The 24,876-nt window shown below is 39.9% G+C and overlaps 1 protein-coding gene across 9 annotated transcripts in view; it reads right to left on the bottom strand.

Annotated features, from left to right (window-relative positions):
* PPP2R5C (protein phosphatase 2 regulatory subunit B'gamma) overlaps positions 1-24,876 on the bottom strand; it is a 146,449-nt gene that overhangs the window by 102,895 nt on the left and 18,678 nt on the right. For 6 of the 9 annotated variants that reach the window (XM_058567715.1, XM_058567720.1, XM_058567714.1 and 3 more), the window contains exon 3: positions 23,800-23,962. In XM_058567715.1, coding sequence (XP_058423698.1) covers positions 23,800-23,962 — 163 coding nt within the window. Of the gene's footprint in view, positions 1-754; positions 925-23,799; positions 23,963-24,876 lie in introns of those variants that run through there. The other 3 variants (XM_058567721.1, XM_058567722.1, XM_058567723.1) reach the window with 3 other exon arrangements.

Raw genomic sequence — 24,876 nt, 5'->3', positions numbered from 1 at the left:
TCTGAACCCAAATTTTGTATAAACTACAAGAGGCAAACTGCAATTAAGTGATCTATATACACTTTGAAAACTTGTTGCCATTTTAAATTTTAAAGTCAAATGCCAATATACAGCCTATTTAAATGCAAAATATTTTCTACTATTCCATGAAAGTGCTAACATCTTTCGTTAGAAATTACGACCCACAATGGATTTCAATATTTCAAAGCACGAGTATATTTCTCTTTTAGGCTCCATGGCAAGAATGCAAACAACCCTATTAAAGGAAGTTCTTTTCTAATCATTTTTGCATATTTTCTGACTGCAATTCATCGTTAATTCAGAGATGTGTCCCCCATGGAACCTTTGCGGTGTTAAGCAACAGAGATGTAACAGAAACTCTGCGTACAGACAACTTGGCCAGGCGCTGCCAGCCCGCCTCTCCCTCCTACCCCCACCCAATACCTTCCCCAGGCAGTGACTTCACATCCTTTGACATCAGCACAGCACTGAAAGGGGGATGGGAGAGTGAACAGAAAGCAGAAAAACCAGCTTTGAACTATGCATGCAAGGCCTCTCTCAAGACTCAAATTCTGTAAGTAGTTCGTAAAATGCCACACTGCAACGACACACCCAACCTCCTCTTGTTAAGTCTGCAGCGAAATGGACTGAATTCTGCTAGAAAGGACTTCCTGCTTTTCTTATCTGAAGCACAATAGCCATTTATTAACTAACCACAGAAGGTTCCGATTCAGTGAAACACACAATAACTTACCTCGAATATGGAGAAGGGCCACGGGCTGGAAAGGCCCATTGGAGTTGGCCGCATCCACCACCATCCTGCTGCCCGCTTTATTACATGTCAACATCTAGACTTCAGCAGGAAAGGCAATGTACTCCTTAAGGCAAGAAACCAGCCTCCATTTTAGTTTAAAAAAAAAGACAAACTGAAGCTCTCTGCAGCTGGAGGGAACTGGCTGGTTCGTGATGTCAGCAGGCATGGAGCTCGCTGATTGGCCGGAAGCTGCAACTTAAAATGACACTAAAAAACTGCAAATGGAAAGAGCGTTCTGTTTGGCTGTCAGCGTGCATGAAAAGCCTGGACATTTTTCGGCTTTCTGCAGTCTTCATTTCTCAATAACTTTTAGGCAAAGATCTCATCTCTCAGGGGGCAGGACTGAGGCCACACGCCTGGCCAGACTGTAAACAAATGATTCTGAGAGAGCTATCAAAAAAAAAACCTGTGCGTCTTAGGTCTCTGTGAACTCTACATTTTAGCATTTCCCTATCTGGTACCCCAAATTCAATGGTATTTTATACCCACATGGCCATCCTCTATTTTCTAGTTCTAATTACTTTAATATCTGCAGCATATTTAGCATTTTGGCAACCCTTTTTTAAAGCACAGGGCTACTGAAATATTACACAATTCTAATCATTAGTCTGGACACTTGTTCAGCCTCTCCTACTACTAAATTATGAACTTAAAAAAATCCTCAAACGCTGGTTTTTCTCCAGATCTAATTTTTTTCTTTGAAAAATTCAGTTAAAAAAATTATATAGAAAATGAAAGCTTCTTTACATTTAATAGCTAGAAAGTGCTACAAATTAAAGGTATTCATACCATCTGGCTGCGGGAGTTAAAAAAAGCCATAAAATGAAATGTAGTGTTTATTTTTGTCAATATATTAGATACTTTAAGTTTTACACATATTTTGTTTAAGTTTAAAATTTTTAAATTAAAAAAGATATTTCACTTATTTTTATGGAGCTAGTATTAAAAGCTATTATTCAGATCTTAATTTCCCATCTTCAAAAAAGGTTAGTGAAAAAAGCTGTTCCAAGGAGCAAGACATCATTTTTGGAGTATCTTTGGGGGGGGGGGTTGGAGAAATGATTCCCTACAAAAAGAAATATTATTACTAGCTCCAAATGAAAACCAATAAACTATAAGAAAAATTTCTTTGCCAGGTAGAACTGAAAAAAATTCCTCACTTCTTCACACGCACAACTAAGCTTGTCCAAACCACGTCTTCTCTTTTTATAATTTCTCAGACAACTCCCCCTACCCCATGTGCCCCACTTGTGAACAAGAATGTAAAAGCCCTCTGGTTCCTAAATATAATTCACAATAGTAAGAAACCCTTGAAAAGACTGAGGTGAAATTATTTATGACAAGCAATGGGGAGTGGGCACCACGTGAGCGGGCTCTCACCACCTGAGCACACTGCTGGCCTCACACCTGCCTAGCTCCTCTGCTATCTGAACAGCAGACACGGTTTAACAAAAGGCGCCTGTGCTTTGAGTCGGGTAATGTGAATTCAGATTCCGGCTGCTGACCTTCTGGGTTCACCAGATGTGGCGAGGACGGCTCTCCCTAGGACTCACCATCACCTTCTCACCCAGGGAGTGATGCCAGGTGAACTCAGACATAAGTGCCAATAAGAACTCGGTGTGCAAGGGGGCTTGGTAAGGGGTCCGGAAGCAGATGCTTACTGCAGATCTGTTACTTTAAAAAGAGAGAGACCTGCCCTCAAATAATTTGATATTTCAAATGAGGTGAGATGAAATGTGCCTGTCCTAAGATTGTGCTGATAAGGTGGAATGCAGAAATAAGGGGGAAAGACTCCCAGAATCTTCATATAAAATATACAGATTAGGAGTTAATGAAAAAGTGAAGACTTCTTGTATTTTTCCTAATGATCTCAGATCAAAGGATCTCAACTTTATTAGCGATTTTTTCCCATGCTCTTTTGAAGCCTTATGCATATAAAGTAGTTCTTTAAAGAACTCAAAGACTGTGATCTGGAAATCACTGATGAAACATACTCTAAAACAGAAATAAGCAAACAAACAGATAAATACAGGTATGCACCACATAACGACATTTCGGTCAACAATAGACCACATATACGACGGTGGTCCCATAAGATTAGTATCATATACCCTAGCATCTAGGTTTGTGTCAGTACACTCTATGATGTTTGCACAATGACAAAATTGCCCAACGATGCATTTCTCAGAAGGTATCCCCGTTGTTAAGTGACGCGTGACTGTAATATAGAGGAAAAAAAGAACAAAATAAAGATAACGTGTGGTTCTGAATTGGAAGCATACATACTATAAATACGCTGATGTTAATTTTTCCCCAAATTGATTTACAGTTTTAAAGCAATTCCAGTCAAAATTCAGATGGGTCCTTTATTTTTCCAGGTATTTGACAAAATACCTGGAAAATTAAAAAGCAAGAAGAATAAGAACACTTCTCATGAGAAAGGCTAGTCCTACCAATTATAAAGCTATGAATTAACGACAGTATGATATGGGCTTAAGAGGCAGGTTGATGGAAGAGAAGCAACAGCCCCCAAACCGATAACGTATATTTATACAATATTGTGATAAAGAAGTAATATTGTGATAAAGAAGGAATCTCAAGTCAGTGGAAAGGGGAAGATTAGTTAGATAACTGGCTATATGTGGGGAAAAGTCAATTTAAGTCTTCACACCAAAATAAAATCTGAGATGGGTTAAATGAAAAACCAACACAGTTAAATAAAAAGAAACAAATTGAAACCACCACCCTCCCCCGCCCCCTGCTCCCAGGTCCCCACAGCTTTTAGAAGCAAAGGCTCAAGCTAGAAAAGGACATACAGTGGACAAACCCCTAAGGGATATTGCTCACATTAAAAAAATTTACAAATTTCTGTATGTTCCCTCCAAAAAACAAAAGGAAATGTAAATACTATAAATACAAGGAGTTAATAATATACTATAACTGATTAGAAAAAAAACTGAGTCCTCAATGTTTAAATGATTCAGTTCACAAAAGAATTGTGCTTGATCAATAATTGTATGAAAAAGTATTTCTCTATCAAATCAGCAACAATTTTAAAAAATGATAATTACTCAATACTGGTAAAAGCATGTTGTAACCTTGCCAACAAATCTATAAATTGTTCTGATCCTTTTGGAAAATAATTTGGCAATATGCACCAAGATTCTTTAAGTAATTTTACTTCTGGGAATCCATTCTAGAAATGTAGTAGCCATGAGTGAGCATCACATTTTTTAAATATTTTTAAAAAAATTGTGCTAAAATACACATAACATAAAATTTACCATCCTAAGCATTAAGTGTACAGCTCAGTGGCATTAACACTGTTGTGTAACCATCACCACCATCCACCTACAGTACTCTTTTCATCTTGCAAAACAGAAACTCTGTCCCCATTAAACACTAACTCCCCATTTCCCTTCCCTTTAGCCCCTAGACCACCATTCTACTTTCTGTCTCTATGAATCTGATTACTCTTGGTACCTCAAATAAGTGGAATCAAACAGCACTTGTCCCTCTGTGACTGGATTATTTCACTCAGCATAATGTTCTCAAGGTTCATCCACGTTGTAGCATATTGCAAAATTTCTCTCCTTTTTAAGGCCGAATAATATTTCATTGTATGGATATACCACATTTTATTCCATTTATCCTTCGATGGACACTTGGGCTGCTTCTGCTTTTTGGCTATTGTGAATAATGCTATAACATGGGTATACAAATATCTATTTAAATCCCTGCTTTCAATTCTTTTGGGTACATACGCAGAAGTCAAATTGCTGGAACACATGGTAATTCTACGCTTAATTTTCTGAGGAACCGCCATGCTGTTTTCCATAGCAGCAGCAGCATCATTGTACATTCCCACCAGCAGTGCACAAGGATTCCAATTTCTCCACATCCTCATCAATACTTGTTATTTTCTGTTGTTTTGATAGTAGCCATCCTAATGGGTGTAAGGTGGTATCTCACTGTGGTTTTGATTTGCATTTTCCTAATGATTAGCAATGTTGATCATGTTTTCATGTGCTTATTGGCCATTTGTATATCTTCTTTGGAGAAATGTCTATTCCAGTCCTTTGTACATTTTTTAATCAGGTTGTTTTCTTGTTGTTATAGGAGTTCTTTATAAATTCTGAATATTAATCCCTTATCAGATAAATGATTTGCAAACCTTTTCTCCTATTCCATAGGTTGCCTTTTCTTTCTGTTGATTGTGTCCTTTAATGCAGAAGTTTTAAATTCTGCTGCAGCCCAATTTATCCATTTTTACTTTGCCTGTGCTTTTGGTGTCATATCCAAGAAGTCAGTGGCAAATCCAATGTCACGAAGCTTTTCCTCTAAGAGTTTACAGTCAGCTCTTATATTTAGGTTTGATCCACTTTGAGCTAATTTTTGTGTGAGGAATAAGGTAAGGGACCAACTTCATTCTCTTGCATGTGGATATCCAGTTTTCCCAGCACCATTTGTTGAAAAGACTGTCCTTTCCCCACTGAGTGGGGGGCACCCTTGTTGAAAACCATTTGACCACGTATGTGAGAAATGGTTTATCTCGGGGCTCTCTGTTCTACTCTATTGGTCTGTCTGTTTATCTTTATGGCCTGTACCACCCTGTTTTGATTACTACAGTCTTGCAGTAAGTTTCGGAATCAGGCAGTATGAGGCCTTCAACTTGGTTCTTCTTTTTCAAGACTGCTTTGGCTATCTGGGGTTTCCTTGAGATTCTATGTTTATTTTAGGATGGATTTTTCTATTTCTGGAAAAAAAAAACATCGTTAAGATTTTGATAGAGATTGCACTGAATCTGTAGATCACTTTGGGCAGCACTGACGTCTTAACAATATTAAGTCTTCCAATCCATAAACATGAGATATCTTTTCATTTATTGGTGTCTTCTTTAATTTCTTTCAGCAACATTTTGTAGTTTTCAGTGTACAAGTCTTTCACCTCCTTGGTCAAGTTTATTTCTATTTTATTGTTTTTTGAGAGCATCACATTTTTATTTATGATTCTAAAATACCAGAAACGATCTCATTGTCAAAGGGATTATCCCACACAGTGAAATATTACACATCCATCAAAAAATTTATAGATTTCTAAAATAAAAATATAAGTGAAAAGGACAGTGCATAATTTTTCAGAAACAGTACAATCATAAAAAGAAACACTCCCCAAATATCAACAGTAGTCACTGCTAAGTGGTATGGCCATGAGTGTTTTTTCTTTCTGAAATTTCTCTATATTTTTCAGTGTTGCTAAAATCAGCACATAATACTTTCACGAAAATTAAAAATAACAATTTTTAAAAAGACATATAGATTAAGTTACAGCAGGGAGACTCCCTCAATGAATGCTGCCTCTTAGGCATAGGCCAAGGACAGAGAAAGGGCTGTGATGGGAACCCAGGACACATGATACAAAGAGATTTATTGTGATGCATAAATGAGATGAAAAACATACAAACAAAAATCAGCCTACATCAGGCATGACAGATTGAACCAACGAATTAGAGGATGTTGACTCCCTGTCTCACAGAGTCCGGTATGGACGGCTTCATTTTCTACTGCAAGTCTGTCACCTCTGCATGGAATCCATGTGCTCACCTATGCCATCAGGGCTCAACTGGTCTCCGGAGCACTTCCTTCACTGATGAAACCAGCGCTCAGCAAATGCAACCCAGCAGAGGCTCATAACGCAGCCACGTCACTGGCCTGCTCGGGGAGAGGCCGCCTTGAATAACCCTGGGGCTGGCTCTTCTTTCCTTACCTGTAAAAGGGGGCATATGTGACCTCCCCACCGCCTCGGTTGTCAGGAGGCGCAAACGTGAGAGATGGAGCGCACTACCCTCTGAGGTGGAGAGCTCAGGAGGGGGCAGTCGAGACCGAGGTGGGATCCTCCCAACATGTCGCCCTAGCCACGAGCAGGAAGATGCAGGAGGCAGTGGACAGTGCAGCACTCCAAGAACAAGGCCTCCACCAACAGCGTTCCGGAAGGTCCCTGGGGCTGCCGTGTGAGGGGGGAGCAGGGCCACCTAAGGGATCTCTGCTTAGACTAACCCCTCCAGGAAGTCTTCCTCTCCCCTCCCTGGGCCACAGGCTCTTTCCCGTGCCAGCCCCTGGACAGTGCCTGGCACACAGCAGGTGCTCCATTAAATTTACTCAATGCATGGAAGAATCAAGCAGTACCACCCAATTCTGATCCTACAAAACTCCCTTACTGCTCTTTAAACCTCTTCCCTGTAGCACATAACTAGGAGGGACAGGCCATCTACTCCCCTGGAGAATAACATTTCCCACCCCTGGAACACAGACCGCTGTCCAGTCTCCACCACACCCTCCAATACCGTCTGTGGTCAGCCCCACTTGCCTTCCATGGTGGCCTTGCCACCATGCTTCTAGCCTCTCCTATGACAAGCCTGCTCCTCTCTCCTTTTCTGCCACTGTGGCCACACTGTGCAGGGCTTGAGCTAAGACCAGGCAGAGGTGCCTTTCTGACCTAAGCGCAGTGTGAACGGAACGTGGGCAAACAGATCCACAGTTCTTGGTGCAATCTCCCATAAATACTGTAATACAAGCATCTTTGTACTGCACAAAAATGAAGGTTTAAAAAAAGGAATTATTCTTTATTCTCTGGTCCCTCTGCCACTTTGTTTTGGTCTTTTTTTAAAAACAAACTGCTGGGGCAGACTCAGTGGTGTAGCGGTTAAGTTCACATGATTCACTTTGGTGGCCCGGGGTTCACTGGTTCGGATCCTGGATGCAGACCTCCTCACTGCTCATTAAGCCATGCTGAGGCGGCATCCCACATAGAAGAGCTACAACTCTACAACTATGATATATACAACTATGTACTGGGGCTTTGGGGAGAAAAAAGAAAAACAGGAAGATTGGCAACAGATGTTACCTCAGGGCCAATCTTCCTCAAAAGAAAGAAAAAAAAAGCAGCATTCTCTCTCTTTAAAAAAAAAAACAAACTGCCTATAAATACATCCCACTGATTTTATTTCTAGGTAGCACTTCTGAATAAAACTTCCAAATTTTCATTTCCAAATTCAGCCGAAGGTTTTATTTTTCATCTCCTCAGGCAATTTTGTAGGCAAATTAAATATGCTCATATTTTAGTGAAGAAGTTTTAGTTTCTTTCATTAAAAGAAAGTTGTTTTTTTTGAACCTAGAGAACTGTGGTGTCATAACTGCAAGACAGTGACATTGTCCTGGCCAGCACTATTTTAACTGGAAATTATACGAGCATGGGTGATGTATGTTTTGTTGGGTAAGACATCTAACCTAAAAAATTTGGCTTCACTTACAGTTTAAAATAGACTTTTTCCTTAGGCAGATCAAAGATACCTAGCATTCAGCTGTGTTCAAAGGTTGCCAGGGAGCTTCTGCCTGCCAACAGCAAGGACAAAGGGACGGGTGCTGGCCGCCTGTTGATCTGAGCGAGCCCTGCAAGTGATTAAGGGGGGGGGACGAGCTTATCCCCAGGAATGGCTGCGGAGGAAAGTGGAGTAGACGACATGAAATTTACCCTCAGCGCTCTGCCGGGAGACCTTCTTGCTTTTGTTCTCCCCACAGCTGGGCTGGAAAACCTTTCAAGCCAAAGCAAGTGCTCACACCTCTTCCTTGTTCTGAGAAGGTAGGAAATCCACACAAAGTATACAGAGCATACGAAGTGCTTTCATATCAACTGTTACTAACAACCTCCTTTTACAAAGAAGAACTGAGGTGGAGGAAGCGGACAGCCTGGACTGGGTTCTGACCTCCCCCCAAGAGGTGACAGTACAGCAATTCTCTGTGAAAAATGAAGGAGCGGGAAAGAAGAGGCAGAGGGCCCGAAGAGCTTTTCATTCCTTCAGCAAACCTGTGTTTCCTGGATCGTTGGCAGATGCTGGACTGGGCACCAAAAACAGACATGCAAACAGCCTCTGCCCTCGGGTGACATTTTAGACAACAGTAACACGTATGGTGAATGAAGTAGCACATGTAACATGTTCTGCAACCCAAGTGTCATTGACAGGTGAATGGATAAACAAACTGGTATATCCATACAATGGAATAGTATTCAGCCTTAAAAAGGAAGGCAATTCCGCCACATGCTATAACATGGATGAACCTTGAGGACATTATGCTAAGTGAATAAGCCAGATACAAAAGGACAAATTCTGTATGATTCCACTTATATGAGGTACCTAGAGTAGTCGAAACCATAGAGACAGAAAGTAGAATGGTGGGTGCCAGGGGCTGGGGAGGGGGACAGGGAGATATTAAGAGGCACAGAGTTTTTGTTGGGGATGATGAATAGATAGTGGTGATGGGCACGCTGCATTGTGAATGTATTTAATGTCACTGAATTGTACACTTATGAATGGTCAAAAGGATACATATTATGCTGTGTATATTTTATCATGTTAAAGAAAAAAGATAAGGCAGGCTTGAGCCAGGGGGGTTCAGGAAACACTGGAGGAGACAGAACTAGATGGGCATGGTGGCTACCTCTGGTGAAGGCAGAGCATGAAGGAAACTCAGGCCTCTACGCCTGGAGGGACTGGACAGAGGATGGGAACATCCCAGGAACAGCGTGTGTGTGTGTTTGTGTGTGTGTACCGGGGGGGGGGGGGTGGAAACGAGCTGAATGTAAGGTGCTGGGAGAAATGGAGAAATTCAGGTGAGGTTTGGGGAAGGCGTGAGATAAACATGAAATGTGAGATTATAGCTGCCAGTTGAAACCAAACCCCCGGGTTCTGCCCAGAGGGGGCTCGCAGAGTATGACAGGCAGAGGCCTGAGACTGACCCCTGGAGTAACAGCCACGTTTGTGGCCCAAGGAGAGTGGACAGGAGGGGTCCCTGGAGGGGCCAGGGTGGCTGTGGCTCGAGATCGGGCTCAGGCTAACATGGGACCAGCTCTGAGTTATTCACAGAGAGGCACTGGTGGTGCCTCTGCTGCCCAGCTGCTGGCAGAACGTAGCCAAGAGGGGCGAGAGCTGGGAAATCAAGGTGGGTCTGGGTTTCTCAGCTCCCTGAGGGCAAGGGCCACCTCTGGTCATCATCATTGCCTTGACCATCTTCCAATGCTCTGGACCACCCAGAAGGTCAGTAAATATCTGCTGTGAACTGGCACCTGCCTCACCAAGCTCAGGGCTGTTTCCTCTCATTACAGTGGGCTATCAAGAGAAGACACAGAAATCAAAGCACACAACAGAAGACTGGACCACAAAAGAAAAGACTGATGATGAAAGCAGTTGCTCAACCCAACAGAATTAGGAGCAGGCACTCTGGTAACTTCTCACACTCCATTTTCATTCTTCTTCAACTAATGGGCAAGAGGAAAAGCTCCTCTAAATAGATGCATAATTCATCTTTAAGCAGTAAAAACAATCCATTTGTATGGCAAAACTTTCAATTGTATCAGAAAATAAATTCTGTTGAATGAGGCTGAAGTATTGTATTTTCACAAAAGGAGGGTAAGAAACATAAAATTTTAACTGCCATTCAAAAGCCACTTTTTTGTGTGTGTGTGAGGAATGTCAGCCCTGAGCTAACATCTGATGCCAATCCTCTTTTTTTTTGTTGAGGAAGGTTGGCGCTGGGCTAACATCTGCGCCCATCTTCCTCTACTTTATATGGGACGCCACCACAGCATGGCTTGACAAGCGGTGCATTGGTCTGCGCCCAGGATCCGAACTTGCGAACCCCAGGCCACCGAAGTGGAGCACGCGGGTGCACTGAACTGCTGCGCCACAGGGCTGGCCCCGGAAAGGCCACTTTTTAAAAATTCACATGAATTCTCCCAACAACAATGTAACAACTTCTTTCACAAAAGGCCAAATACTTAGCAACTCTAAATTTCTGCTCCAGGGTCTCCAGTTACTTGTTATTAAGCCCTACATTGTCCATTATGACTTTGACTTCTCCCAGGCTTTTCTTTCCTAAAACAAGGAGAATGGCCTCAAGAAACAAAGTCCATGATTAATTTACTCCTCCCATAAGTCACTTAAAAATAATTGGTCTCTTCATTTAACATTTAACACTTCTACCTCCAGACCAAAAATGTTAAATGAAGGAACTTATTCAGAAAAATCTTCAAATGAACAGGGCCTGAAGACTATATTCAGCCTCACTGTTAAATAAATAAAAACAGGAAATACTATTTTCTACTTAACAAATAACTGAACTTTTACATAATCCCAGCCTTGGAAAGCATGTCATATGCCCTGGTTAGAAGGGCATATGGTGCCACCTCTCAGGACAGGATCTATAACAGGTTTTTGAAAACGTATGGTCCTTGACCCAGTACTACCTCATTTCCTTGAATCCAGCTTAAGGAAAGGTTCAAAGACGTGAACAACAACAACAAAAAATCTACACTACAGCACGGTTTATAAAAGCTGCAAACTGGGGGCCACCACAGAATGGAATAATAAACGGTTGTTTAAAATCCTGCTTCTATCTCCACTAAAGTCAGGAACAAGACAAATATGCCCACCCCCACCACCACATAGAACATCTTACTGGAATTTTCAGTCAACTCAAGAGAAAGACACTAGAGGTATGAGAGCTAGAAACAGAGGTGAGATACCTTATGTGCAGGTGATCTACTTCGAAAACTGGACACCCAAAGGACGAAGTGAAACACTACGCAAACAACAGGATGACCCAGGAAGGGAGCAGAACGTGGAAGACAGATCAGCAGCCTTTGTACCAACAATCAACAACCATTCAGAAGACATAATGGCAGAGGAGACCCGTTTACAATAGCAACAATAATTGAGCATCTGGGCATAAATAAAAACATGCAAGACCCACATGAGGGAAACTCAAAAACACGCCTAAAGGAAATGAAAGTGCCTTTGAACGCACAGAAAGTCACAGCCGTCTCTTAGCTAAGAGGATGCAAACATCCTAAGTTGCCAATCCTCCCTGGGTATTTTGAAAATTTGATGAAATCCAAATAAAAACACCAACTGCTTTTTCTGCAATGAAATGAGCCAATTCAAAGTTCCTACCATTTGGAATACCATCAATATTGTTGTTGTGAATTGTTCTCACAGGATTTAGCAATAATTATGTCAATGATGTTAGAAATCAACATTTTCTATTTCTATCTATTTAAGTAAGATAAAGAGATAAAACTGAAAATTAAAGAAACAAATGAAAACACTATAATGATAAATTGAATTGAAAATACCAATATGAATGTACAACTAAAAATATATTTATATTCTAGCTCCCTCCACTGAAAGCACCTAAAAGCAACATCAGTCCAGCAGCAACAAGCACCCTAGTACCCAGATTTTGGTCTCTAATATCATTCCCCACTGAAAGCAATCACAGCTCTTTGAAAAATGGCAACGGCTGATTCCAAGTCTGGGGCAGGGAAGATACAAACAAGCCTGGGGGACAGCTTACTGTGTCAGAAATCAAGGGAAATAAAAAATAAATGAGGCCATGCCAAAATATACACAGGAGCTAGCCCAAAAGGCACCCCATGGTTAAAATTATGCATCTGCACATCAGAAAGAATATGATTTTAGATTAAAATACACAGAAATCAATGAAAAACATGAGTCCATAATGATATTCACAAAAGAGAAAGCCCGAAAAAAACTTTAGTTTTCACCATTTGAGGGATATTTGGTAACTAAAGGGCAAAGAATTAAACTTATTGTGACTATCCAATAGGAACAATATGTCAAGATACCCAAATATCTCCAGTTGGTAAGAAATATCTCTGCTTTTAGAAGAATGCCAGATTAAATGCTGAAATCTCTAGTGAAACTATAGCCTCAGGTAAGGATTATCAAGTGGTGTTTAAAGCATTAGCATATGGTTAATGGGAATAGCGCTGGCAGGACGCCAAAACACACCTTGCAGATTATCACCAGTGCTTTCTGAGTTCCAAAGGGAAACATCATTGTACATCTGAGAGATGGATGTCATCACCCTAATACAGTGGTACAATTCAGCATCACTCTGATAGTCATCAGATATGCATCTCCCACAATAATGAAACTATCTCCAGAGTTACACAGCACCAACTCTGATGTATTCCATCCAAAAAAGGTTCCCATTTACAGGAACTACAGGGAATTAGGGGATATTTTACAGGACAACCTGGCTAATTTAACAAGTCATAAACCAGGGTTGTAGTTTACAGGACCCCAATACTGGTAGTGACGCCAGGTGTCTGGCAGAAGCAAAAACAAATCGCTGCTGAAGAAGATACTTTGATTCTAGGTTTCAATTTATTCCAAACATTTGAGTACAATGACCAATGTACACTAAAAAACAGTCAGATACACAAGAAAATAAGACATCACGGGCAAAATGTGACAAGGACTTTAGATACTGGTATTATCTGACACAGACTATAAAGCAGCTATGCTTAGTATACTTAACTGACAAATTTGATGGTACCTGCGAGGGAACAGGAAAATATTAAAACATCACACTGCAGATTAAAAATAGAACTTCCGTAAATGAAAAAAGTATATCTGAAATTAAAAGCCTAACAGCTGGGTTTCACACATTTTAGACAAACCTAAAGATTCTCAACGAGATAACAGAAATTGAGAATGACGTTTAGAAACCGTGACAGCAATTTAACAAGGTTATTATATGTCTACTGAGTAAAATACTCAAAAAGTTTGTAGCTATATTCCATATCTCACTTTTATAATAATTTATTTTTACTGTATTTTACGAAACTATTAGTCCATGATAGGTTGAAAATTAAGAAAAAGAAAACTGATCCTTCACCTTCAGATTCTCTGATCAAGAACACAGCATGGTAAGTCACAATAAGGTTGAAAAATACAGATGAAGATCAAAGAAAGACAGTAAATGAAAAGTCCAACACATGTTTAGTTAGAGCCAAAGGAAAACAAGAGACTAATATAGAGATAGCAAGTGAAGAGATAATGGATGGAACTCACCATAACTGAGGAAATATAACCATCCACGGATTAAAGATGAATCCCAAAAAAGATCGATTAAAAATGAAACCTACATGGGGCCGACCCCATGGCGTAGTGGTTAAGCGTTCGCGCTCCGCTGCTGGCGGCCCGGGTTTGTATCCCGGGTGCTCACTGATGCACCACTTGTCAGGCCATGCTGTGGCGGCGTCCCATATAAACTGGAGGAAGATTCGCATGGATGTTAGCCCTGGGCCAATCTTCCCCAGCAAAAAGAGGAGGATTGGCATGGATGGTAGTTCAGCGCTAATCTTGCTCACAAAAAAAAAAAAAAGGAAACCTACACTTGGACACCTAGCAGCAAAAGCACTGAGAAATCAATGTCACAGACAAAGATCAGAAAAATGGCCAGAAATCACAAACAATACCTTCAAAAGAATGGCTTTGGCTTCTCAATACTCATGGAAGTCAAAAGGCAGTGAAATGCTTATCTTCAATGTACTTCAAGGAACATAACTGCAATTAGATACTCAGTGAACATCTTTCAAGAGTGAGGGCAAAATGAAAACATTTTCCAGATAAACAAACAAATAAAGAATTTGCCACGGAGACTCTCATTAAAGAAAATTCTAGGGCCAGCCCTGTGGCTTAGCGGTTGAGTGCGTGCGCTCCGCTACTGGCGGCCCAGGTTCGGATCCCGGGCGTGCACCGACGCACTGCTTCTCCGGCTATGCTGAGGCCGCATCCCACATACAGCAACTAGAAGGATGTGCAGCTATGACATACAACTATCTACTGGGGCTTTGGGGGAAAAATAAATAAATTAAAAAAAAATTAAAAAAAAAAAGAAAATTCTAAACGATATGTTCAAACAGAAGGAAAATGATCCCAGATGTAAAGTCTGAGATGCAAAAACAAATTAGGATTAAAGTGATAAATAAGTGGATAAATCTAAATGATCATTGACAGAATAAAACAATAATACTGTTACGGAGGACCAAAAAAGGCTGGAATTCGAATATCCAACAATGGAGGAGTCTGAGAAGATGAGAGCAGCAGCTTGTATTATTAATTTATTTTGAGGTATAACTGAGATAAAACATAACACCAGTTTCAGGTGTATGACATAATGATTCAATATTTGTATATATTGTGAAATGATCACCACAATAAGCTAGTTAACATTGGTCATCATACATAGTTATAGAATTTTTTTTCTTGTGATGGGAATTTTTAAGATCTACTCTTAACAACTTTCAAATATGCAATATAATATTATTAACTATAATCACCTGCTGTACATTACATCCCTATGACTTATTTATTTATAACTGGAAGTTTGTATGTTTTGACCTCCTTCACCCATTTCGCCCACCTCCTATCCCCCTACCTTTGGCAACCACTTTTTTTTTCTTGTAATTAACAGACTTCAATTTTTAGGTTTACAGAAAAATTAAATGTAAAGTACAGAGTTCCCATATACCTCCCTACCTTCCCCAAGTTTCTCCTATTATTAACATCTTGCATTAATGTGGTACATTTGTTACAACTGATGAACAAATACTGATACATTATTATTAACTAAAGACATAGTTGACATTGTGGTTTACTCTTTGTGTTGCACATTCTATTGGTTTTGACAAATGCAAAATGCCAGGTATTTGCCATTATGGTATCTTACAGAATAGTTTCTCTGTCCTAAAAATATCCTGTGCTCCCTCTATTCATCTCTCCCTCCTCCCAACCCCTGGCAACTACTCATCTTTTTACTGTCTCCATAGTTTTGCCTTTTCCAGAATGTCACATAGTTAGAATCATATTCAGATTGGCTTCGTTCATTTAGTAATATGCAGTTGGGGTTCCTCCATGTCTTTTCAAGGCCCACTTGAAGTTCATTTCTTTTTATTGCTGAATATTATTCCATTGCCTGGATGTACCAGTTTGTTTATCCATTCACTTACTGAGTTGATTCTAAGTTTTGGCAATTAAGAAAAACGTGTGGCATGGTTTTTTACTCTCTCCAAATTCTTGCATAAAATCATACAGAGCAACTAAGATGGCAAATTCTAAGGCACATGGCCAACATCTCAGACAAAATTAGGTGAAAATGTGTCCCCAAAGACATGTGAGCATATGGGGACAGACTACCAGCAGCCACAACACCTGTGTGCTGTTGGTGTCTCTGAGGAAGACGGCAGGGAGAAGCAACAGATGTCCTACGGAGCTGAGAACTCAAAGGACCAGCGGGCACTCAGAGAGCTGGGTGAGCCTACCTGAGAACAGCAGCTGAAAACAGAAGGAGTCTGGACCCTCCAGCGGGTGAGAGCAAAGAGTCCACAATCAAGTCTGAAGGGGCTGTTGGGCCCTGGCTGGGCCCCGGGAACTCTCAAAACTCAGCAGCCGAATCTCCCTTCCAGAGCTAGGCCACACTGGGGAGAAACTGCTGGGAAGAGAATCCAAATGGACAGGAGAGAGGAAATGGAAAAACCAGATCCAGACAGAAGCAAGGCAAGAGAACCAAATCAGGGCGCTCAGAAGGAAAGCCACCATATTTTTGAAAATGTCACAAAAATAACCGAAGCTGGAGCTCTAGAGCCAAGTTCCTCTTCTCTAACTTCACACACACACGAGCAATGGGAGGGATCAAAGTGAAGGCCCTCACAGTTATTAAAAGGAAAAAGAGAACAGGGAACAGAATGACATCTCTGCAGACAGTCAAAGCACGCCAGAAAGACAACCCACAGAAGACATTAAAAACCACAACCCAATATTTCAAGATGAGCCAAAAGACATTAAAGGAATAATATAATGTGTGAAAGGACTACATGAATCTTTAATAGGAAAACTCAGAAATAGGTAATAACTCTGTAAAGAATTAAAAAGAAAAATAATTTCAGAAATGAATATTAACTGGAAGGAATACAAGAGCAAATAAGCACAACATAAAATGCCTTACAAGGAACAGTACAGTCATGCACCAACTCGGGGCATACGTTCTGAGAAATGCGTCAGGCAATTTCGCGGCTGTGCAAACATCATAGAGTGTACTTACACACACCTAGGCTATTGGTACTAATCTTATGGGACCACCAATTGTGTATGTGGTCCGTCATTGACTGAAACATCATTATGTGACGCACGACTGTACATAAAAAAAGAGAAAAAAATTTAAATCAAAAAGAAATGAAAAGGACAAAGAGAGAAACAACAAATATAAAAACAGGCAAAGAGAAAATTCAATATTTACACAATAGGAGTCTCCAAAGGAGAAAACTAAAGCAAGGGAACAGAACAAATCCTCAAAATCCAAGAAAAAGAGACTTGGTATTACATATTGAAAGAGCGTTAACATGTTTGTGGAAAAATCAACCCAGACTGATATATTAAATTATTGGGCTTTAAAGAAAAAAAAAACTATTTAGGTATCACAGCAAACAGACCAACTAATCTGTAAGGGAAAGAAAACTAAACTGACATCAGATTCTGAGAGCAATGCTTTATTACAGAAGGAAATGGAGTGACATCCTTAAGATACTCATGAAAAGAAAACGTGTGTCAAGGATTGTCTATCCAGACAAACAGTCTTTGAAATTTGAAGTAGAAATCTACTAGTGAGCAAGGTTCAGAAGACCAAGATACCTGCAGGAATGTCAGCACCAACACCGGTGCTGAGCTAACGCTGTATACAGGGGATCTAGGGCTAACGAGGGATGTGAGGGGAGAAGACAGTTTGTGACGGCTGTGTGCTCTGACAAGGGAGAGAGCAAAACTACAACCAAGGTGAGGGGGAAGAAAATGAAAAAACACAAAAACTTTTAATCTCCCAATCATCATATTGGTCATAATATTGGTATTATTTTTCTGAGAATATATTGTGGGATAAAGTAAATGAATAATTATCTGTTATTTAAGTTCTATTATCTCTGGTGTCCTTGAGAAACAGAAATCTTGGTGTGACAAAAAGCAGATATAAGATAGAAGTTAAATAAATGCCTAATAAACCTGATTTTGAATGGAAAATATCACTATGAACTCCTGATGTGCTATATACTGAAAAAATATATTTTCTGGGTTGGTCCAATAAAAAGGCCTATAAACAATCACCATTCCAATAGTAATGAGAATCCTAGCAACCAGACTGTGGTCTTGAAAGACCATTCCCCACTAAATGAAGCCAGGACTTCTTAGAGAAATGGCTGATTCTAAAATTAATTTGGAAATGAAAAGAGCCAAGGCAATTTTGAAGAAAAAGCTGAAGGACTTACACTACCAGATACCAAGACCTACTAGGATGTTTTAGTGTTGTATGGACACGAGATGAGACAAACCAAGGGAACAACACAGAGCCCAGAAACGGATCCACAGTGACGGTACTTTATTTATGACAAAGACAACATTGCAGTGAGTGAAGGAGGATCTTTTCAACACAAGGCACCCTGACAAATGGAGAGCCACAGGGAAGAAATGGAATCTTAATCTCTAACATCACAGCAGGCACAAAAATTAATTCTACACGGCTTGTAAGCCAAATGTCAACAGTAAAATAGTTTTAGGGAAAAAAGACATAGGCTAACATCTTCATTACTTTGTAGAAGGCAAGGATTTATTAAACAGGACATAAAAAGTACTCTCAAAGTGCTAATGTCTTGGAGAGTAAAAATTCAGAGAATTCAGAATGAAAATTCAAAGAATAGAAGAAAATTTGCAATTCCTATATCTGAACTCCCACAAATCTATTTTTTTTTATTTATTTATTTTTCCCCCCCAAAGCCCCAGTAGTTAGTTGTATGTCACAGCTGCACATCCTTCTAGTTGCTGTATGTGGGACGCGGCCTCAGCATGGCCAGAGAAGCGGTGCGTCGGTGCGCGCCCGGGATCCGAACCCGTGCCGCCAGCAGCGGAGCGCGCGCACTTAACCGCTAAGCCACGGGGCCGGCCCTCTATTTTTTCTTAAATGCTACAATCCAATAGAAAGATAGGCCCAAAGACTTAAACTGGCACTTGACAGAAGAATATATCTGAATAGCTCATAAACCTACAAAAAGATGCTCAGCTTCATTCATTATCAAAACTACAAATTGAAACTGGCTCACCAGAATGGCTAAAATGAAAAAGACAAACTACAGTGGAAAAAGGTATTTGAAACAAACATATAACCAACAAAGAGTTCATATCTCGAATAAATAAAACACTCTTAAAAAAATTAAGATGTCAGGCAGCCCAATGAAAACTGGCCAATAAACATTTTAAAAGGTACCTGAACTCATCATACAAATGCAAATTAAAACAATGAGATAGTGTGGTACTGGCATTAAGCAGGCATATAGATCGATGGGATAAAATTGAGAGTCCAGAAATTAATCTTTACATTTATGCTCAATTGGTTTTTGACAAGGGTGCCAAGGCAACTCCATGGGGAAAAATAGCTCTTGCAACAAATGGTGCTAGATATCCACACGCAAAATTTTAGATGAATCTAGACTTCTACCTTACATTATACACAAAATTAAGTAGATCACAGACCTAAACGTAAGAGTTAAAACTATAAAACTTCTAGAAGAAAACACAGGAAAAAAACTTTGTGACTTTGAGTTAAGCAAAGAGTTCTTAGATACAACACCAAAAGCAAGATCTTTAAAAGAAAAACATGATAAATCAGACTTCACCAAAATTCAAACTTTTGTGCTTCAAGGACAATAGTAAGAGGATAAAAAGACAAGACATAGACGGGGAGAAAATATTTAGAAATCAAATATCTGATAAAGGACTCATATTCAGATTATATAAAGAATTGTTATAGTTCAATAAGAAGAAGACAGCCAATTTAAAAATAAGCAAAGGTTTGAATAGACATTTCATCAAAGAAGATATACGAATGGCTAACAGATACATGAAAAGATGCTTAACATCTGCAGTCATTAGGGAAATGCAAATTAAACCATAAGAAGATACCACTAAACACCCTCAAGAAAGGCTATAATCAAAAAGACAGACAGTAACAAGTATTGGCAAGAATGTGGACACACTGGAATCCTCATATGCTGCTGATGGGAATGTAAAATGGTGTAAGCACTTTGGAAAACAGTTTGGCAGTTTCTTAAAAAGCTAAACATAAACTTACCATACAAGCCAGCAATTCCATTCGTAGGTATCTACCCAAGAGAGATGAAAATATATGTCCAAACAAAGACTTGTACGTGAATGTTCATAGCAGCATTATTCCTAATAGTCAAAAAACAACTCAGATGTCCATCAGTCCATGAATGGATAATGAAAATGTTGTATATTCATATAACAGAATATTATTCAGCATTAAAAAGAAGCAAACTACTCAACATGGATGAACCTCAAAAACATTATACTTAGTGAAAGAGAGAGATGTAAAAGACTATATATTGCACGATTTCATTTACATGAAATGTCCAGAAAAGGCAAATCTAGAGACAGAAGGCAGACCAGTAGTTGCCTGGAGCTGGGGATGGGAGTAGGGACTGATGGCAAACGGGCACAAGGTAACTTTTTTGGGCGGTGATGTAAATATTCTAAAATTGGATTGTAGTAATGGTTGCACAACTCTACACATTTATTAAAATAATTAAAATTTCCAATTACGACACGTAAATTTTCTAGTAGGTAAATTATGCCTCAATAAAACTTTAAAAAAAAGTATGATTTGAAAAAAAAGGAAAGAAAATCTATGGATAAAGCTGAAGTTATACTCAGAGGAATACATAGCTTTAAAATCTTTTATTATTAAAAACGAACTAGGAGCTGGCCCAGTGGCATAGTGGTTAAGTGCACGCACTCCACTTCGGCTGCCCAGGGTTCGAGGGTTCAGATCCCGAGCGGGGACCTACGCACCACTTATCAAACCATGCTGTGGCAGGCGTCCCACATATAAAGTAGAGGAAGAGGGGCACAGATGTTAGCCCAGGGCCAAATTTCCTCAGCAAAAAAAAGAGGAGGATTGGCAACAGATGTTAGTTCATGGTTAATCTTCCTCGCCAAAACAAAAAACCAAAAATAAGTGAACTCTGTATACAACTTAATAAATGAGGAAAAGAATAAAATAAAAGAAAATATGATAAGTAATTAAAGATAAAAGTAGAAATTAATGATATTGAAAACAAAATAATCAAAAGAATAAATGAGCTCATAAGGAGACATCCCCACCACAGATGTGGAAGAAATTAAAAGATTCATTAAAGAATATAATGTACAAGTTAATACATGACCTACCCTAAATTGACCCAACATGCAAGTAATCTACAGATTTATCATTGAGAAAAGCACCAAGCCCAGCTGAATTCTAACTCAACCTTGTAACCCTCTGTCATGGACTTTAAGACACATATGTCATTCCACATTTGAGTTCTGAAAGTGAGTGCATCTTACAATCCCTGCCATCAGAGGGCAGCATGGGAGAGCCATGTAAAAACCTACAGACCACCTTCAGGAAAGATCCAAAGTGCCAGTATCAAAGCATCTCAGATCTGATAAAATACAGTAGTATCACAAAAGGAAGAAAACTATAGACCAGCTTCATGTAGTAAATATAGAAGTAAAGACTAACAAAAACCAGTAAACTGAACCCAGCACCATATAAAAGTAATTACATACTGCAACCATATTGAGGTTTATCCCAGTAATGCAAGGATAGTTCAAAACCAGAAAATCTATCAACACAGCAATTATTATATTAACATCTTGAGGAGAAAAGTCATACAGCATCTGATAAAATCAGCAGTAGTGCACTAGCACGGCACCAGCCAGCCAAGGTGGGAGCCGGGAAGAGCCACGCGAATGTGGGCTGTGGAACATCAGCAGCCTGGGTAAAGGCAATTTACCAGAAACCAAGAGCCATTTTCACACTAAACAAGGAAATGCTGAAGTCTTCTACCTAAATGGGAGAAAGCAGGGAGGCCTGCTCTCACCTCTGTTATCTATATTTTATTGGTTCTAGCTAATGGCATAATAAAATTAAAATAACTATAGTGTATGTTGGTATAAATACTAGAAGAGAGATAAAAGTTTCTAATTACAAATGACAAGACTATATACGCAGACTCTAGTAAAAAAAATTACTAAGATTAAAAAGAAAATTTGGTAAGGCAACAGAATAATAAAATATTGAAAAATCAACAGCTTTTCATTAGATTAGCAAAAACTAATTAGAAGCAGAAATGGAAAAAACATAACCCAGAAACAAGAGTAACAAAAACTATAAACCACTTAGGAATTAATGCAAAGGTAAAGACTTATAAGAAAATCATAAAATCTTATAAAAAGTCAGAAAACAAGACCCAGAAAAATGGAGAAGATGTACCATTCCTGGATGGGAAGAGTACCGTAAAAATATCAATCTTCCCCAAATCAAAATATCTTTAATCTAAGTCCAATCAATTCCTATTTTTTTCTGAACTACACAAAATTATTTTAACATATATACAGAAGAACTAATGTTTTAGAATAGCCAAGAAAGATTTACGAAACAAGAACAGTGAGGCGCACGGCTTGACCAGTGTGAAATTCTCCTGGATATGTGGATGCACAACTGAGAATTCATCCTTCTGGGAACAGTGGAAAGACAGGCTCTGCATGGTGCTCGGGAGGGCAGGGCACATCCCCTAAGGGGCAGGAGCCAAGCTCCAGCTGTGATGGGTATTAGGGAGGGACGGGGCTTGGACTCTGAAGGCTCAGGAATGGTTATGGGAAGCCTTTTCCACCCCAGACATCCCAAGTATTCTGGCTGGGCCTCCTGAGGGTATGGCAGGAGGAGTTATGTGTGTGTGTTCCTTTCCTCACTCACTGACTGTCTTCCACCATCGGGACAGGATGTTGGCTCCAGCAGAGCAGGCCCTTGGTTTGGTTTAATACTGTACCCCCAGTACCCAGAACAGGGCTTGGTTTGCAGGTGCTCAATACAATATCTGATGAATGAATGAGTAGCATCAGAAAGGCATGGACTATTTGGGAAGGGAAGACTCCTCAAAAATGACCTAGTATGCATATCTACCTCAAAGCTAAACCAAATATAAGCCAGATACAAGCTCTGTACACTGCAGCGAGTGGAGAGCCTGGATTCCCAGCAAGCAAGGGGTAGGAAATGCATCCATGAATCCGTAAGTCCTTCCCTCCATCCATCCTTCCACCCATCCCTCCATCCCTACTGCTCTCCATCACTCCCTCCTCGTGCACATCTGGCACATCTGCACTGAGCTCCTGCTATCTGCCCTGCAGTGTGGAAGTCACTGGAATACACCTGGAAAAATGATAAACTTCTTGCTCTGAGTCTATATGAAATGAAAATTAATTGTGAAAGACCCATTGTTATGAATTTAAGATATGAAAAATGTCTGAAGTTTTATTTAATACACTAGTCTTATATTTTAGTGAATATAAAAGTTTTCAGAGGTTCACATTTGACTTTGGGGTCCTTACCCTATTTTCCTTGATAAGGTTTTATGTACTTCAACCTCAAAATCTCCTAGGGGAGCACTTTTAGGGACAGATGGAAAGGGGCAACTGTGCCATTTCAGGGAAAATTCAAAGCAAACAGCCCTGTTCCTTGACTAATCTCAAATAGGAAACCCCGGGGTAGAGGTAATCCCCAAGTGATTCACAGGGAGAAAGTCCATAGGGGACTATGGTTACAGTCCTCACTCCAATGCCAGAAAAGAAAGAGGCTCTACTTCACTTTTTACAATAACTCCTTTCTGAATTGCTAAGTTCTAAGACAAATGAAAGAGAAAAATTACTTAAAAGAAAAACTGGCTAGCTTAATTACAATTAACATGAAAAGATTTAAAGCCTCTCCTCTTTTTTTTTTAGTGTATTATATCTATAATACACTCATGATTACGTTTTTATCTTAAATAGCTCTGAAATTTGAAATACTAGTTGGGTATATAAGTTAGAGGTACACAATCTAAAAAAGCTCAATGAAGAAGAAAAGATAACCCCATGGAATATAAACACAGCAGAGGTGTGAGAAGCTAGCAAACCGCCAAATGTTACTCCTTCCCCCAAATGGGCAATCTTCAACTTTTAAAAGACAAATAATAAAAATTACCTTTTAAAGATGGTAGTTTTTGAAGTTCTCTATTATTGCTGGCACTAAACCTGGAAGAATTCTGCCGCTTATCTTTCTTCACTATAGGCTGCGGGACTGGCACTTTTATTTTACTCGATACTGTAGGCGAGGCAGCAGCAAGGCTGTTTTTCCTGCTGGAAATCTGTATCCAAAATAAAAACAAAAACAAGTGAATATGTCAAACGGTTATATTTTATAGCACAATTAGAATATGGAAAAATATCTCTAAAAGTTTTACTCTGTGACAGTCTCCTCTACTCTAAACAACAGAATTCCTCATGGTTACTAGAGTTTGAGGCTACACCCCACCCCTATTAATGTTAGATTTCAAGAGATTCACATACTTACCTAATTCTTACATCTTCCTTCAAACTTCTGACTTCTAATATTTATCATACAGGCTGATGATAATGACCCTCCAAAGATGTTCACATCCTAATCCCTGAAACCTGTGAGTGTTTCCTTACTTGGCAAAGGGACTTTGCAGATGTGATGGGGTTAAGGATCCTGCGATAGCAGATGATCCTGGATTATCAGGGTGGGTCCCATGTTATCACACAGATCTTTACAAGACAAGAGAATCAGACCACGAAGCAGAGGTCAGAGAGAGACTGCAAGATGCTGTGCTATTGGCTTTAGACAGAAGAGGGGACCATGAGCTAAGGAGAGCAGATGGCCCCTAGAAGCTGGAAAAGGCAAGGACATGGACTGTCCTCTAGACCTTCCAGAAGGAACTAGCCCTGCCGACACCTTAATTTCGGCCCGATTTCAGACTTCTGACCTCCAGAACTATAAGATAATGAGTTTGTGGGTTTTTTTTTTTTTTTAAAGATTTTACTTATTTATTTTTTTCCCCCCAAAGCCCCAGTAGATAGTTGTATGTCATAGCTGCACATCCTTCTAGTTGCTGTATGTGGCACGCGGCCTCAGCATGGCCGGAGAAGCGGTGCGTCGGTGCGCACCCGGGATCTGAACCCGGGCTGCCAGCAGCGGAGCGCGCGCACTTAACCGCTAAGCCACCGGGCCGGCCCGAGTTTGTGTTTTTTTAAGCCGCTA

The sequence above is a fragment of the Diceros bicornis genome, chromosome 24 (genome assembly GCF_020826845.1).
Source record: "Diceros bicornis minor isolate mBicDic1 chromosome 24, mDicBic1.mat.cur, whole genome shotgun sequence".
Taxonomy (NCBI): Eukaryota; Metazoa; Chordata; class Mammalia; order Perissodactyla; family Rhinocerotidae; genus Diceros; species Diceros bicornis.
The sequence above is the reverse complement of the archived record's forward strand: the minus strand, read 5'-3'. Positions and strand labels throughout refer to the sequence as shown.